Source organism: Diospyros lotus, chromosome 3 (genome assembly GCF_014633365.1).
Source record: "Diospyros lotus cultivar Yz01 chromosome 3, ASM1463336v1, whole genome shotgun sequence".
In the NCBI taxonomy this organism is placed as follows: Eukaryota; Viridiplantae; Streptophyta; class Magnoliopsida; order Ericales; family Ebenaceae; genus Diospyros; species Diospyros lotus.
In genome coordinates this window covers 35,118,483-35,136,668 of record NC_068340.1, presented here as the reverse complement: position 1 = coordinate 35,136,668, position 18,186 = coordinate 35,118,483, and the positions used below count along the sequence as shown (strand labels likewise).

Below are 18,186 nucleotides of genomic sequence, written 5' to 3'. Positions count from 1 at the left end.
TGATAAGTATCGAGATATGAATTTTTTATCAAAATATTTTTATTACTAAAGTTATTCAAAATTATATGTTAATATCAATAACAAAATTAGGATTCAAATATTTTCTTAATTATTAATATGAATTGTCAACAAAAATAATATTTTATTTTATAAATCCATGTTCAAAAATATATTCTAAAAATATTTAGAAAGTATAAATAATTATTAATATAATTAAAAAATGTCAAAATATAAAATAATAATAAAAAAACATACAAAAAGATCAAAGAAAAATAAGAAATAATAAGAGGAAGAAGAAGATTGCAAGAAGATCTAGAAGATCGAAGAAAGGGGAATATTTTGATGATTAATGGTCATACTGTGAAGCTAAAGAGAAAGACCAATGTTGTTGGACAATGAAACGAATGGGAAAAATCAATGAATTAAGCGAATAAAACCAACAACGAAGCAAATGGAAAGATAAGTAAATAGGCAAATCAGACTATCGGTGAAGCAAATGGGGAAGATCAATGAGAATATGAGGAAGAATAAATGGGCGAGAAATGAGAAAAAAAAAATCAGTGAACAGATAAAAGTTAAGTGGCAAGGAAAATGACGAGCATGGGAAGAGAAATGGATGAGAATGAATATGAATATGTAAAAATAAATGGGTGGGGGTTCTATATATGACATATGGATAATTTGGTCTTATATATAAAATGTTAGATAAATTTATCTGAAGGAAGGTCAAATAAATATTACGATGAGTTTTTTGAATATGATCATATAAGTTTAACAAATATATTGAAAAGTATAAAAATTCACAAATTTTCATATTTCATATTTTCTATCTTATATAGTGGTTAACAAACACTACTCCTGCAAAAAAAGTTGAGAATTTTAAATTTAAATGTTTTCTATTTTATAAGTTTAGAAATATATATTTAATCCATTAAGATATGATTTTGAGGGTTAGTTTTTAATACAATTATTTACATTTACTGTTTTTCCTTTTATTTGTTTCCCCTGAAAACCCACTTCCCATAAACTTGATAATATGGCATCTTAATGTATTAAAGTCAATATAATGTCACATGCATTAAGTTTTCTCTCATCTTCTATCATTCATATACATAATAATATGCTTAATTAAGCCTTGTTAAATATGAAAAAAAAAATTAAATGCAGAATAATTCATAGCTTGAATATGTGAAAAATGTTGATGGAAGTGCTAAATTTAATTTTGCATTTTAGTATGGATTAAATTGATTCTTATACTTTCAAAAAGTTCAACTAAGGCCTTGTGTAAGATTGATATGAGATGAAATAAGTTTGATTACATACAAATATTTGGTAAAATTAGTTAAGTTAAATTAAATTTTAATTTTAATTATTTGGTAAAACTCTTGAAATTAACTGAATACACATCATAATGAATCAAAATACTTAAAGTTAATTTTGAGTTATTTAAATAAGAAAACAATATTTTAAAAAATAATATAGCGAATAAAAGTTTCGCAGTGACCCAAAATAAAAGGATGATCGCATTCACGCCGCTGTAACTTTATCTTTTATTTAACAAAAATGAAGTATAAAATATTAGAGATATATAATTTCACTAATTTATTGGCGTTAACCAGTGAATTAAATATATTTTTGTTCAAAGCAACGAAGTCTTCGTGCGCGGACAAGAGGAGCATCACCCTACGCTTTTCTTACCATCCAGCTTCCGTAGGATGGAACGGCAGTGACGTGGAGATGTCCGATTCGTTCTATCTCCCCCCGCAGGATGCGGGTTCTGTAAGATCTGGACCGTTGATCAAAACCAGCTCTTGGTCCCACGGTCCAAAACGCATTCTCTTCCAGGATGCAGCTACACCGCGGAGTTCCCAGAAATTCAAAATCCTAAAATCGTCGAAAAATCGAAAAGAGAGGGTGCCTCTCAAGTCAAAGCGCTCCGATTACGGACCTGCAAAATATAACGAGGATGGGTTCACCTGTTGTCGTCCTCTCTCTTCCTGGCTGTACGCTCATCACAGTGTATTTACAATCGTGCCGAACTTGAACTCCTCGTTCCGAGCCGGATCTGGCTGCGAGTTCTGTCACTGCAACTGAGATTCAAATCTTTCGCCGACACGACTTCCGAGAATTGTCTGGTTTCCGAGTTTAGTTCGTTGAATGAGAGCTAGGGTTTGTGAATTCCCCAAAAATGGTCGGATACTTCGTCACCTGGCGTGTCTCTTCTTTCAGGTGCTTCTGGTAAGGGGCATCGGCTTGTCCCGGTGAGTTGAGCCTCGGTTCCCGCGTGGATTTGGTCAGCTCGCTCGATAATTTGCTGTTGTAGTTCGTTGGGGTTTCTGAATTCTTTAGTCCTAGTGATTTCTGGCTGAAAGTGAAGAGGCTGAATTCGAGTTGTTCGATAATCTCGAGTAGTTGTTGTTACCGGAGAATTTTGGGGTGGGAGGGTTCCGATATGCTCAAATTTGATATCAATTTCCGGGTTAAGTTGTTAGGGTTACGGGTTTGAAATTTCAACTAGGTTTAGGTTTTAGTTGGTTTATATTAAGTGGACGTGTTGGGAATTTTTGTTAAATGAGTTGAAGAGGTTCAGTGCTGGGTAGAGAGCAACGATGTTTTATTCGCAATTTATATTGGCCAAGAAGGGGCCGCTTGGCACCATATGGATTGCAGCACATTTGGAGCGGAAGTTGCGCAAAAATCAGGTTGCCGACACTGATATTGGTGTCTCTGTTGGTAAGTGGTTCTTCCATTATTTCTGTCAAGCTGTTGAATCTGTTAGACCCTTTTGCAAAATCAGCTGTTTTTATTGAATGGATCACAACTCTTTGGTGTGATGAAGCAGCAACATCAAGAAGTTGCCACATAAAAATGTCTCGTTCCTTTGTTATTCTTTTTTTTTCCTCTTTTACTTTCCACTGCCTGGTGCTTCTTGAATGTTTTTTCCCCCCCCTTTTTATTGTATACTTGCCTTATCTTTTTCTACAGGGGTGTGTTCTTTGCAGTGAATGTCTTATATGCTCCGATCTTACTAGTTTTACCCACCTGGTTATTTATGCGCATTTCTTTATTGAATGATTCATGAAGTTATTTGTTCGCTAGAAAAGTCAGAGCTTAACTAATTTACTCATCTCACAATTTCTGTCTTCGTAGTGGTTTAACAATATTTTGTTTACTGAATTTTGGTAATCAGGATATGGCGGTTTAAGACATAATCAGTAGTAACAAACCATTTACAAAATCAAACTAGATTCAAGGTTTTCCAGAGTGTGTAACCAAAAAAAAAAAATAAAGAAAGAAAGAAAACAAATGCTTTGCTATCACAGTAGTAGGGGGTTGAAGACTAACCATATTTGAACTAAGTGCCTGTATGGCCTTCTTGTGAAATTTCTGCTGTCATGAGAATCATTTATGTGAAAAATGCTTATATATAAGGATCACTTTTAAGGTAAAATTAGTGTTTGATGAAATCATCTAGGAATGCTTTTAGCGTTGTTATAGGTGTTTGGCAAATGATTGAACAAAGCGATTCTAACAAAAAATTACCAAAAAAGTATTGACTATTTACAGAAATGCTTATTTAGTTAATGCTATTTGAATATAAAAAAGCCTTTTAACAATGTCTTAATTTTTATGATAAACTCATGGATAATTGGGCAAACCCATATTGAGAATTTTAAGGATACGTACATCTGAGAGTGTTAACAAAAAATCATCCGATGATCGGAGCCTCTCTTTCTTCTGCGAAGCAAATTTGAAATCTGCAAAAATTTGAAAAATTACTATTCATTGAGTGGAACACAATATGTGATTTTATATACAGTGGCTTGTGATGATATGGATTTTGTATTGGATGGTTTGTGCAAAGATGGAACTAGAATTAAACACGATTGATTAGTGTAATGTTTGTAATTTTAAATGTTAATTTGGGGTAATCTTGTCTAAAGCAATTCTATTTTTTGTTTCTGCTTTTGCTTCACAACAAAAGCTCTAAATTTTTGCTTTTGCTTGAACAACATGCCAAGCCTTTATCCCACTATATGGGGTTGGCTGCATGAATTCTAGCCTTCCATTCATTTCTATTTATGGCTTTATATTCTGTAAGTGCCATATAATTAATATTAAACTTACATTCTTGGGTTTGCTTTATAGCAGAAAAATAGATTTAGCTGTTAGTAAATGCTTTTTTTTTGGGGGGGGGGGTTAAATGTTGGCCAAACACCACAAAAACTTACAGAAGTGCTTTTATTTAAAAAAATCCACTTTTTTGGCTTCTTAGCGTACAACCAAACTGGCCATAAGCCTCTAAAGATTAGGGAATCCATTTATACGTTATAAGGTTGGAGTGGGTTCTATTGAGGATAAAATGTGTAAGACACGATTAAAATGGTTTGATCATATGAGAAGAAATTGATATATGCTTTTGTGAGTCGAGTGAGTGGATAGAAAAAGGTTTTTGGAAAAAGCGGTAGAGGAAAGTAAAAAAATGTTGGAAATTTCTAGGTATAATACACATTATGATGGTCCTGTAGAAGATATGATCACAGATAGGGATGATTGGAAAGATGAAGTCCATGCAGCGGACTTCAAATTGTGGGATTAAGACTTGGTAATTTTTTTCCTTGTTATTATTTATCAAAATAAGATGCAACAAATGCCCCGAGAAAAAAAAAAGAAGAAAAAGATACAGTTTTACAACTCACTAGTCTTGACCACTAATACGACTTTATAGAATTCACAATCTTGGCGGTTTTCCTGTCTTTTGTTCACAGACAGCAAAAAGAAGTCTTGTTTTTAGATAAAAACAGGAAATATGCTCGGCACATGCAGTGTGGAATTAAATTTTTTAAGAATAATATTTTCCTGAATGACATTGGGTCATGGGGAGCAGTAACTATGGTAGTTTTAACTTCTTGTTTGTTTTTTCCCAGATTATAAGTGCCATAATGTGTGGATAACTATGAGTAATTAACTTTTTATAGCATGATTATGCATGAAGGCTAAAAGTCAACTAGGCCTAAGAATAGTTGTCAGTCAATTGAGTGCGAACTGTGGAGGTCATGAAGGATTGCAGAAGATACATTTGATTCAGACTTGACTTTGATGTTTGATTTCCACAACCGTGAACAAAGGAGATTGATTGTTGAGGAAAGAGTCAACTTTACGTCAACTACTGTGGCTTGCTGTCGAATTTCGAGACTATCCTGAAGCTGAGGTTGGAGGCCCTTTTGATGGCCTAAATGGATAAGGTTATGAACCCAACTTTAGTATGTTGATCTGAATATTGTGGATAGTGGGCGGGGATGATTACTACCCATTTTGGAATCAAAGGTTGATTTGATTCGTGAGTAGAGACAGCTACTTGGAGGACTTAATTTGTGATTCAAATGTGCCCAAGTCAGGGAGAACTTAGTAGTCAAATTCCAAGGGTTTTTGGTCCTTTTGGAAGCCTTATTCTATGGGTAGGCTGTAGGCATGTGTATACTTATATGTGGGTGTTTGCTGAAATAGTTGGAAGGAGCATATGAGAAAAAATGAAGGAAAAAACAAAAAGCTGAAGAACAGATTTTTCAGCTTTTTGATGAAGCTGAGAAAGGAGATTGTAGGCCAAAACTGTATGCAGGACATCTTAGAGCCAGTTAAACCTGATGAAGGGACATTATGGGGGTATTAAGTTCCTTGATTTGATCTCAGTTGGGACCTAGTCATTTTGCAGCAGACTGAAACTCCATCCACCTAGACTGAAGGTTGTTGAGGGATAATAGTTGAGGATTCTACCTCACCATTGATTTACTTGAAATTTAATATTATTTATTGAGTTCGAGGAAAAAACAAAAAGGCTGAAGAACAGATTTTCCAGCTTTTTGATGAAGCTGAGACAGGAGATTGTAAGCAAAAGCTGTATGCAGGGACTTCTTAGAGCCAGTTAAACCTGATGAAGGGACATTATGGGGGTATTAAGTTCCCTGATTTGATCTCTGTTGGGACCTAATCATTTTGCAGCAGGCTGAAACTCCATCCACCTAGACTGAAGGTTGTTGAGGGATAACAGTTGAGGATTCTACCTCACCATAGATTTACTTGAAATTTAATATTTATTTATTGAGTTTGAGGAATGTAATACCACTGGACTTTGACATCTCTTGGCATATGTGCATCTGTTATTTGCTTTGATGATGTTGAATTAGTATCAAAGGGTCTTGTCTACTCTTTTGGGGCCTGTGCTATTAATTGAGCTGAAAATACATTGGAATCTAGGCCATATTTCTTCTTCTTGAGAGATGAAGTAAACTGTGCTGCCACTAGCTAGTAGCTAGTAATACTTTTAATACGTCAAGCATGGTATGTGGTTGGTCTTTTTATTCATTTTTTCAACATAATCTTACTGAAATATTATCACTCTTTCACATATTCTTTCCACATATTTTTTACGTTTCCTGTAGCTTTTAGTTTATTATCAAAATTTTGAGTATCTTTTTTTGTTTTATTCTAATAAATTGCATCAAGTTGTGTCCTTTTTATTTTGTTTTCTGTATCAAACCATAATTGATAAACCTTATTCCAATTTGAGTTCCGGCTTGCTTTATTCTATGCTTGCTAGATGCTCTAATAGATTCATCTAACTCTTTCATGCTCGTTTTTGACAGATTCAATTCTCTTCCCTGATGTACCAATTGCTCTTCGGTTATCTAGCCATCTATTGCTTGGTGTGGTGAGGATATATTCAAGAAAGGTAAACTACCTTTTTGATGATTGCAGTGAAGCTTTGCTCAAGATAAAGCAAGCTTTCCGCTCAACAGCTGTCGATTTACCACCTGAAGAATCGACTGCTCCATATCATTCCATAACCTTGCCAGAGACTTTTGATCTTGATGATTTTGAGCTGCCAGACAGTGACATATTTCACGGGTTAGTTCCAGGTTATGCTAATTATACCTTTAAGTATGGCTGGGGTGATAAGCAATCATTTGCATGTGCTGCATCCAAAATGATTATGATTGCTGAACAGGTCTTGGTTCAGTGGACTTCAATTTTTCTTGTTACAAGGTCCATTCTTTTTGGGATATTGATTACTGTTTTTGGTAATTGATACTGAACCTTGGATATATGTCTTATGTGGCTACTAGTTATAGAGAAGTCTTGGATGGTACTATCACTTCATCAGGTTGATATCATAAGTTGGAGAGTCTTTGGTGCCTCTAGTTAAATATGCTTTGTTTTTTTTTTTCCGCCTTTTCCTTTTCTTTTCATATGTGCATCCTTAGTGAATTTCTATCCTTTATAACTCTCTTGAAGAATAAATTATTGTATTGTTATGTGAATAAGAATTGAACAATAGTTCTCATTCTAATTTTTGTACACTGACTACTTATTTGCAGTAACTATGTTGATCATCACGTTAGTACAAGGGAGCAGATTACGCTCCAAGATTCGGTGGAGGGTGTGGTATACTCCACAACTCAGTTTGGACTGGATGGTCAGTATTCATTTTTCATGACATTGCATGGTTTTTACCAACTTTTTTTCTCAGATGCTTTTGGCTTTTTGGTTATTGTAGTCAAGGTTCTCAGCCTAACTTCTCTTTGATTTTCCTTGCTTTTCTTCTTCTTCTTCTTCTTCTTCTTCTCGTGGTTTCTTTTTAGAGCGATTTGGTGATGGTGATGCTTCTGGGTTAGACCTTGATGAGGTAATACACTGTAATCATACTTATTGTGCTGTGTAAATTTAGTTAATTTTGGGCCTGATGGTATAGTTAGATTAGATGGTCAAGGTTTTGCTTTTTGATGGTAGAGATGATTATATAGCTGTGAACAGCCAATTCCATGTAGAAATAAGTATATAATGCTCCAAAATCCATATAGAAGTGGGCACATGTTGTGCTAAATTCATGCAGGAACATGTATGTAGAAATAAGTATATCTTGTGCCAAATCCATATAGGAATAGGTATATACTGTACTAAACTATCTAGGAATCGGTATATATTGTGACAGATCCATATAGAAATAGGTATATATGTTGTGTGAGTATAGGGATAAGAATGTACTATGCCAAAACCTTGTAGGAATAGGCTTATATGAATGTGTATATGTATACACTGCAGAATATTAAAATCTGTATATATGTTTTTTTCTCCTTTTTTATAACAGTTGTTTTTTCCTTCTCTACTTTATTATTCGGTTAACGGAATTCTTTAATGTGATCCTTAAGTCAAAAAGATGACACATGAATGGCGGAAGAGCACTTTAGTGCCTATTGATAAGAATAACGAATATGTTCAAAGTAGTGGAAATTTTAGAAAGAAATTGTTATGACCTTGGGGGTTATCTTGTAATTTCTACCTCTTATAGACTGTTGGAGGAGTTAGGAGGTTAGAAGGCGGGAAAGACTGTTGTAACAGTAGGAGGAGACAGTTAGGAGGTTAGAGGAGTTGTTGTATGGCTAGAGGTCTTATTAATAAGAAGACCTACAATCCTTAGGAGTTCATGGATTGATTGAATGAATAAACTCCTCCCTCTCTCTCTCTCGTTCTACAATCGGAATTATCGAATTGCTAGCCCTAATTCAAGGGCTTGACAATTGTGGTATCAGATCCGGACGATTCAGTTGTGAGGTTCGGGGATTAGGGCGCAACGGTCGAGGGAACACGATTGAAGTAGTTGGAGATCAGGTTAGAATCGATGGAGTTTGGGGCAACCCATACCCAGGAAACCCTACGCCAAACGTGAGAAGAATTTGCCAAATGGAGAGAAACTATGCAAGCAGCCATGGAGAAGCAACAAGAAGCGACGAATCGATGCCAAGAATCAGTAGAATTCCAGGGACGAAGGATTGACAGCTTACTAAGCATGCTGCCTTCACTACCCCAATTTCGTTTATCGCTGGAATATCCCCCAAGACAGACCTCTAATCCGATCTTGCCACATCCGGGCAACCGTTCGGGCACACAAGGGATTCTTGATGAAGTAGATCAGGGTGCAGTGCGGGAAGTTACTAGAAGGAATCATCTACAATGGACTTAGAACCATGTTCCAATGCTAAGATTGGAGATTCCGATGTTCGATGGAAAGAAACCACGGTGGTGGGTAAGAAGGTATGAATGATTTTTTCAATTTTATCGAATCCCTAAAGAGCAAAAGATAAATCTGGCGGCATCTTATTTGAATGAAGAAGTGGATTCTTGGTATCAAGGATGAGTCCAAGATTGAAGGAATGCATGGAAGCTGGGCAGAATTTGCTGGAGGGTTATGTGAACATTTCGGGGAGAAAAACATGAATGATGTAGTTGAAGAATTCAGCAAGTTAAAACAAAGGGACTGTGGTCGAGTACCAAGCCCGATTTGAGGAGTTGAGATCTATGGTGAGTACAGTGCATCTAGGACTCACCGAACAATATCTAGTATCGGTCTTCATTAGCGGATTTAGGGAAGAATTGCGACCAATGGTGAAGAGGATGACTCCTACGTCTGTAAAACAAGCTGCAGAAAAAGCTAGACTTCAAGAATTGGCCTTAGAAGTCATCCTCAAGAAACACAAGGTTCCTTATAAACCCAATATTTTAGCATGATAGTACGGAGGGGGAAACGCAAGGCCATTGCTCACGTGGCATAATCATTAGGCTTCTAAGACACCAGCGAGTTATAATGGAAGTAAGGGAAATTTGATAGAGCAACGAAGCCAGTTGGGGCATGTGGCATAATCAACAAGCTTCTAAGACACCAGCGAGTAATAATGGAAGTAAGGGAAATTTGATAGAGCAGTGAAGGCAGTTGGGGCTGTGCTTCAAATGCAGAGAAAAATATGATCCGGGTCATCAGTGCAAAAGACAATTGATGAATATGGAGGGAGTTGACGGAGAAAAGACGGAAGAGGAAACAAAAGAAGAAGAAGTGGCCAGCGAAGAATGGCTGGAGCAAGAAGAAGAAGAAGACATGCAAAGAGAGGAAGGAAGGGAAAGGAAGCCCTATGGGACAGATTATAAAAGTGAAAGGATAGGTGGGAAAACAAAGATTAATGGTGCTTATCGACAGTGGAAGTACCCACAACTTCCTTAGTGAAGCCACAACTACAAGCCTCTAGTGTCCCATGACAACCACAACACCTTTGTCGGTAACTGTAGCCGATGGAAATAGAATGTACAACCATTATAAATGTCTAGGATTTACATGGATCATGCAAGGGCAGGAATTTGTGGCTGATCTACGAATTTTAGAATTGTGTGGATGTGATATAGTACTTGGCGTAGACTAGATGAGGACTGTGAGTCCTTTGACTTTTGATTTCAACAAGTTAGAAGTCATTGTGGTAATTGAAGGAAATAAATTGACCTTGCTGGGCAATTTAGAGCAGGGAGAGTGCAAGCTAATTGACGGGAAACAGCTGTAGAAGATGATGTTGAAGAAGGGAGGACATATAACCCAACTCGATTTTATACAAGCTATGGAGATGGAATGTGACAGTCAATCGAAGGAAGGACTTCAGCCTACCAATGCTAGCATTGATTTCCAACTCGCAAATAAGGTATGTTTTTCAGAGGACTTGCATTCACTTTTGGTAGAATTTAAGGATCTATTTTTGGAGCCCACTTCTTTACCACCCCAAAGACCCTTGGACCACTCAATTCACCTTAAACCTAACTCAGAACCTGTCAATGTTAGAGCCTATCGATACCCTCCTGCGCAGAAAATCGAGATTGAGAAGCAAGTTAAAACAATGCTAGACTCAACCATCATTTAACCCAGCCAAAGCTCCTATGCTTCCCCAGTCCTCCTTATATGGAACTTGGAGATTTTGCATAGATTACAGACAACTTAATTCCAACACTATAAAAAATAAGTTTCCCATACCCTTGATTGATGACCTATTGGATGAGTTATATGGCGCAAAAATCTTTTCTAAACTGGACCTTAGGTTTGGTTACCATCAAATTAGGATGGCACCAACTAACATTCATAAAACAACATTTAGAGCCCACCAAGGGCTATATGAATTCACTGTTATGTCCTTTGGTTTGACTAATGCCCCTTCCACCTTCCAAGTTTTGATGAATCAAATTTTCCTACCCTATTTGAGAAGTTCATCATTGTTTTCTTTGATGATATCCTTGTTTACAGCCCCACTCTTGAACACCACCTCACACATCTCCGTACTACATTTGAGATCCTTAAGTCTCACTAATTGTATGTTAAGCTCTCAAAATGTACCTTTGTTGCGAAGGAGGTGGAGTACTTGGGACATATTATTTGTGGAGAAGGGGTACGAATGGATCCAAAGAAAGTGGAAGCAATGTTGGAGTGGCCTAGACCTAAAGATGTGAAGGAGCTAAGGAGTTTCTTAGGATTGACCGGGTATTACTGGAAATTTGTGCAACACTATGGTATTATGAGCAAACCTCTCACTGAGTTGCTGAAGAAGGAAGGTTTCCAGTGGAATCCCAAGGCGGAAGCAACATTCTTAGCCCTTAAGAAATTCATGTCTACGACCCCAGTATTAGCTCTTCCAGATTTTTCTAAGCCATTTACAGTTAATATGGATGCGTGTGACACTGGTGTGGGAGCTGTGTTGGGACAAGAAAGGCGACCATTGGCCTTTATAAGGCAAGCTTTGTCTCAAAGACACTTGGGTTTAAGTGTGTATGACAAGGAACTGTTGGCAGTTGTCGGGGCAATTGACAAGTGGCGCCATTATTTGGAGAGCTAGCCATTTGTGATCTGCATAGACCATGAGAGCGGCCAACAAAGGCTGCATACCCAACTCCAGAGGAAAGGGGTTTCGAAGCTCATGGGGCTGGATTATACTATTTAGTACCGATGAGGTAAAGAAAACATAGTAACTGATGCATTGTCCCGACGAAACGAAAATGCATCATGCCAAGCTATTACATCTGTAGTACCTGAGTTTGACAAAGTTAGAAGCTAGCTATGGCCAGTCGGAGTGGCTTCAGGTTATCATAACACAATTGGCAATGCAACCTACTGCAATGGCAGATTATACATTGCCCAATGGGCTGGTTAGGTACAAGGGCAGATTGGTAGTAGAAGATGACAGTGCTCTAAAAGATAAAATATTGCGGGCCCTTCATTATTCGCCTTTGGGTGGTCACTCAGGGATATGAGCTACTTACCAAAAGGTCAAGCAATTATTCTTTTCGCCTAATCAAAAGGCAAATGTAGTGAAATTTGTGATGTCCTGTGTAGTGTGCCAACAATGTAAGCATGAACATGTGGCTTACTCGGGATTGTTCCAGCCTTTGGCAGTACCCCAACAAGCATGGGAGGGGCTTTCTATGGACTTTGTGGAGGGTTTGCCCCGGTCGGAAGGCAAGGATGTTATTATGGTGGTGGTAGACCGTTTGACAAAATTTGGCCATTTCATTAGTCTCTCTCATCCATTCACTGCCCGGGAGGTGGCAAGGACATTCTTGAATAGGGTGGCTAGCATACATGGGGTTCTTAAAACTATTGTCTCGGATAGAGACAAGGTATTCACAAGTTCGTTTTGGCAGGAATTGTTCAGGAAGTTGGGAGTAGGCCTAAGTCTGTCCACTGCATCACCCTCAAATGGATGGCTAAACAAAAATGGTCAATTAGTGTTTAGAGGCATACTTGAGGTGTATGTGCTTCACTAACCCTAAAAGCAGGAATCGGTGGCTACCACTAGCATAGTGGTGGTACAATACTAGCTACCATAGTGTTATTTGGAGGAGTCCTTTCGAAGCCATGTTTGGGTTTAAAACCCACTTTGCTGCCTGCCATTTCAGAGTCTTCCTCTATTATGGTGTAAGTGGAGCATTATTTCCAACAGAGGCAACAATTGTTAATAGTATTAGAGAGAGAATTGGCCAATGCCCGTAATCAGATGAAGCAAACGAGGAGGAGTGATAGGACCTTTAAGATAGGTGACATGGTCTATCTCAAGGTTAGGAGGTTCTTGCAACAACCCTATACTTCATTACCCCTTTCTAAGTTGAGTCCCAAATATTTTGAACCTTATCCTATTGTGGCCAAGGTAGGTCCAGTAGCATATAGATTGTAGTTACTGGAAGGAGTGACAAGCCATCCCGTGTTCCATGTTTCGCTATTGAAGAAAGCTACAACACCAATTGATCCTACTCGAACAAACGTACCACCAAATGCGGAAGAGGCAAGAGAGGTAATTAAACCCCATGCTATTTTGCAGAAAAGAGTGCCGTACGAAGGGAAATTACCTATAACTCAAGTATTGGTCTAGTGGTCTCATCTTCATCCGAACCACACCACTTGGGAATACCTTCCAAATCTTTTGAAGTAGTTTCCGCAGGCTATGGGACTTCTCTAAATTCTTGAGGATAAGAATTCTTTCAAGGGGTGGGGATTGTTATGACCCTGGGGGTTATCTTGTACCTTCTACCTCTTATAGATTGTTGGAGGAGTCAGGAGGTTAGAAGGCAGGAAAAACCGTTGTAACAGCAGGAGGAGACAGTTAGGAGGTTAAGGAACTGTTGTATGGCTAGAGGTCTTATCAATAAGGAGACCTACGGCCCTTAGGAGTTCACGGATTGATTGAATGAATAAACTCCTTCCTCTTGATCTTTCTGTTCTCTCTATTCTCTTTCTCATTCTCTCTCTCGTTCTACAATCGGAATTACCGAATTGCCAACCCTAACTCAAGGGCTTGATAGAAATCAAGCTAATGAGCCACATTGTGGAACTTTGGAAGAGTGATCGAGTAAGGATTAAGAAGAATAGCCAAGGTTTCTGAAAATGTATTTGGTTTCATGTTTGGTAGGTCAACAATGGCATTTGTATATTTGTTGAGGCAACTAATGGAAATATATAGAGAAAAACAAAAGGATTTACGTATGGTATTTATAGATTTAGAAAAAAAAGCTTACGACAAAGTTCCTAGAGAAGTCTTATGGAGGGTTTAGAGATGAAATCAGTCTAAATTGCTTATGTATGAGTTATCAAAGACATGTATCATGGACAAGAAACATGTGTTAGAAAATGTGGAGGAGATATTAAGACTTTTCCAATTACAATGGGTTTAAGTTCATTGTCCTAATAATGGATGGACTAGCTAAACATAATTAAACAGATGTGCCTTGATGAATACTATTTGCAGATGATCTTGACTTGGTGAATGAGACAAAAGGAGGTGTGAATGCTGAGCTCGTGATATGGGGAAATTCTTTAGAATCTTCAAGTCTGAAGTTCAGAATGTTAGGGGTGTGCATGGTTTGGCTTTTGAAAAAAACCCCAAACCAAACTGAACCAAATTGAACCGCTCAGTTTTTTTTTATAATATTTGAACCAAAAGTGAATTGATCAAACTGCCTATAAAATGTGCCCCTCCATATTCTAGACTTTTGGCTTTCCGTATCCCTTGACTTTCCATTTCACATGCCATTTTGTATTACAAGAGTATTCTAGTACATCCTAGGGAATTCTAGAGAAGTAAGAACTTGGATGCCATGTAGCACGCCCAATTGTAGCCTCATTGTGCTTGTGTGGCATTTAGCCTCTGTAATTCGGTTTGTGACATGATCATGCATCAAAATATTATTATGTACAATTTACATCATTGCAACTATGATCTAATGTTCTGCCTTCTCGTGAGAGAGAACTCTGTTTTCCCTCTTTGGCCTCTTCTTGCATTGTATGAGATGTTATTTCACATATTTTGCACAACTTGAGTTGTCTTGTTAGGATAACCTTATTGGAAATTTGTTAAACAGGACTTATTTTTGAGCAAGGTTACTGCTAGTGGGCCTGCTGGAGATATGATGATGGCTTCAGAGTATGCTCTTTCCATTCATGAGACTACAATCTGCTTGCTGTGTGTTACGCTTTTTGTATTAAAAATGTGGTCTTTTTGAACTGCTGGATTCCCCCTATGCTCTTTCCATTCCTGAGACTACAATCTGCTTGCTGTGTGTTACGCTTTTTGTATTAAAAATGTCTGTCTTTTTGAACTGCTGGATTCCCCCCTCCCCAACCCACCCATCCACACACACACACACACACACCGTTTTTTTGGATGTTAAATGGATTTTTCTTTAGCTCTTTCCACTTCAGTTTAAGGTCAGTTGGCAATCCTCCATAGAATTTTAAGTTTAGGGAGACCAAGGATCGAACTGTATTTTGATGGCCTGTTCAGGTTAGCCTGAAAATGAAAATGCTTCTGAACCATTTCATAAGTTTAACATAAATAAAAAAAATTTGTAGCGCATGAAAAATGCTTGAAAACAAATGGCTAACACCTATGTAATGCTTATAGAAATGACTAAATAATTAAATTTGCTTGATCTCTGGAATTCTTTTTGCACAAGGATATAAATAACTAATTTGAAAGTAAATTAAATGCCTGCAGAACATGAATAATTGATTTGATACGAAACAAATGAATCTTGTGCGGTACAAAAGTCCTCCATGGGTATGTGCATAAGCTTCCAACAGGATCATATAGATCTTAGTATTGCAATACATGAACAATGGTCAAGTTGTTCATTGCATATAAGACTAAGACTAAGCATTATTAGAGTTCAATAAACATTAGATACTCAAACGTACTTTGTTGGGGAAAGAGTTCGTAAAAAATGCTAGGTTCAAGAATAACAGAAAAGGAATTTATTGTACTTGTTGAAACAAGGGTCAAGGTATCTAGAATACGAAAGCCACATGACAAGTGACTTTAAACATTATCTTTTTCTGCTTTATCTTGACTCAGATAAATTTATTGAATTTTTCTAGTATAAAAAAGTAAATAGAAATATTTTTCTTTTGATGTTCTACTTAAGGATTGAAACAACTTATTATTTTTGAAAATAAGTGGTAGCGTTTTGCTTGGTTTTCATTTAGCATTTCATATGAGGGCTGACCTTGGTAGCAATGATAAGGTTGCTCTTCTATGATTGGAAGGTATTAGGTTTGAGTTGTGGAAACAACTTCTTTGCAAAGGGTAAGGATGCGAATAAAAAATGACCCTGTTTGACCCTTGCAAAGTGGGATGCCTCATGCATTGAGGATGCCCTTTATTTATCATTTCATATGAGGCTTCTGGGAGACAAAAATATTTAGGTAGGAAAGAAACATAAACTTAGATCCTTGAGGTAGAGAATTATGGGATTCAAACTTTGAACTGCTTTTAGTTGATTGATCGCGGCTTCTTTGTCCTAAATTGTTTTGGTGATGGAATGCATTTGGTGCTTGCCTGGGGTGGGGGTTGTATTCTCTGCAATTTTTTGGTGCATCTGATGCATGAGGTTTATTTTTAATTTTCTTTGGATGTATTTTGTTTGAATGTTGTTATGCTTTATTCATAAATACAAATATGAAAGGAAGACAACATTGTGAACTTTGTTGTACTGAATTTAGAACATTCATTTGGAAAACCATTGTCAATTTTAAGAAGTGAATTTAGAAAATAATGTAGCCAATAATGGATTTGGTTATAAAATAGTTCTATGCTTATGCCTAAAGGGTTAGCAAGAACAGGTAAAGATGACTTGGAAATCTAAATTCATTTTCCTCAGAATTAAGTAAGAATTCAAGACAATGAAAATCAGTATAATGAAGTTTAAATTTTGGAAGTCATGTAGAGCCTGTGCTGATGCATGCATGCACAAAAGGATAAGAAAGAACTTTTTGATGAATTACTTGCGAATGGCTATATTCTTATTGTGCTTCCTTTAATGTGTTCACTTCAATCAATTCAAAATTGTGTATGTATCTACATAGAGATAGAAATAGGATCTTATTGCTTGTTTAAAAGTCATTGAAACTTGAGATTGTTGATGACTAACATTGGAATCTTTTGATGGATGCTGGCTGATTTTATCCTCCTCCCACTTTGGGTGCCAAGAGTTAATGGATTTGAACCAACTTCATTAATCCCTTAAAATTCATCTGGCATGACTTGCATTTTAAGATTTGTTCTTGGAGTAAGTTGCTAGTTGATGTTACTCCTACACTAAATGGTCGATCGATTTGAAATGATTTTTCTGTTATGCATATAACATATATCTTAACTTTTTTCACTACATCTTTTCTGGTTATCCAAATAAATTTATAGAATACTTGAAGTATGATTATTTGATGCCCATTAATTTCATTATAGATGGCTTATTAAAGAGTTGTTTATAGAAAGCAATGGTGGTCAATGCTATCTTTATCTACTTAAGATGCAAAGACCAATGAATTTGAAATTATTATTATTATTATTTTGCTTAATATGTTTAGCATATAGCTTTGAATTTCTTTTATATCCTTCTAGATGAACATTGGATATTAATTGAACACTTGAACTTACCTCGGGATTTTAGTTTTTATTTAGATAATGATGGCTCACATTTGTGATTATTTATGGACCAATAGTTCTATATTCCATCTTTTCGGGCATCAATGAGTCAATGGATTTGCATTTAAAAACTTTTCATGGCTATATATAACGCTAATCATATGTTTGATTGCTTAAATCTTACCACAAAATTTTAATCTGGGTCCGTCATCTAGCCAAATATATCGTACCAATGAATCTAGACTCATATATTTAGCCCTGTGTCAAACCAATTTGAAATACATCATTAAAGAGAAGGAGAAAGAAAATGCCTTATATATATACGCCAGATCTCAAGTCACAACCTCTACTTACTTGTTTGGTATGATATATTACATACAGTTGCCTCCTACTCATGTGTTTAGCAATACATCCCAAATTGAAATATACTATTCAAGAGAAGAAAGAAGAAAACTCTATATGTGTGGCAGATCTCCATTCACAACCATAGTTCTGAAAGGCGCGAGGCGCAAAAGGTCCTGGAGCCTGAGGCGTGAGGCGCATGAGGCGAGGCGCACCTTTTAGAAAAAAAACTCAAAATCTTGTAAAATCATAAAAAACTATCAAATTATCAATAATAAGTCATGCATATCATTAATGTTTCATTATCTTCAAATTCTAAACTAACAACATCAAAGTTGATGCATTCATCATGCAATTTGCTCATCCCTGTTATTTTTCTTCTTTTGCATGTATTCTCCAATCTCTTGTTTTATTGATGGAGGACATTTTGGAATAGCTTTAGTATTCTCCACAATCAATAAACACTACAAGTCCACAATCAAGAAAATGTTTTCATTTTGAAAAATGCTATTTTTCTAGGTCTGGAAGATTAGCGCATTTTTTCTAAGTCTGGAAGATTAGTGCATTATAA

The 18,186-nt window shown here is 36.7% G+C and overlaps 1 protein-coding gene across 2 annotated transcripts in view; it reads left to right on the top strand.

Moving 5' to 3' along the window:
* The first annotated feature begins 1,903 nt into the window (after nt 1–1,903).
* LOC127798519 (sister chromatid cohesion 1 protein 4) overlaps nt 1,904–18,186 on the top strand; it is a 52,061-nt gene continuing 35,778 nt past the window's right edge. Inside the window, exons 1-5 of one of the 2 annotated variants that reach the window (XM_052332137.1) lie at nt 1,904–2,733; nt 6,645–6,906; nt 7,377–7,474; nt 7,641–7,684; nt 14,713–14,774. In XM_052332137.1, coding sequence (XP_052188097.1) covers nt 2,610–2,733; nt 6,645–6,906; nt 7,377–7,474; nt 7,641–7,684; nt 14,713–14,774 — 590 coding nt within the window. In that variant the 5' untranslated portion in view covers nt 1,904–2,609. The remainder of the gene's footprint in view (nt 2,734–6,644; nt 6,907–7,376; nt 7,475–7,640; nt 7,685–14,712; nt 14,775–18,186) is intronic. The other variant, XM_052332136.1, reaches the window with a different exon arrangement.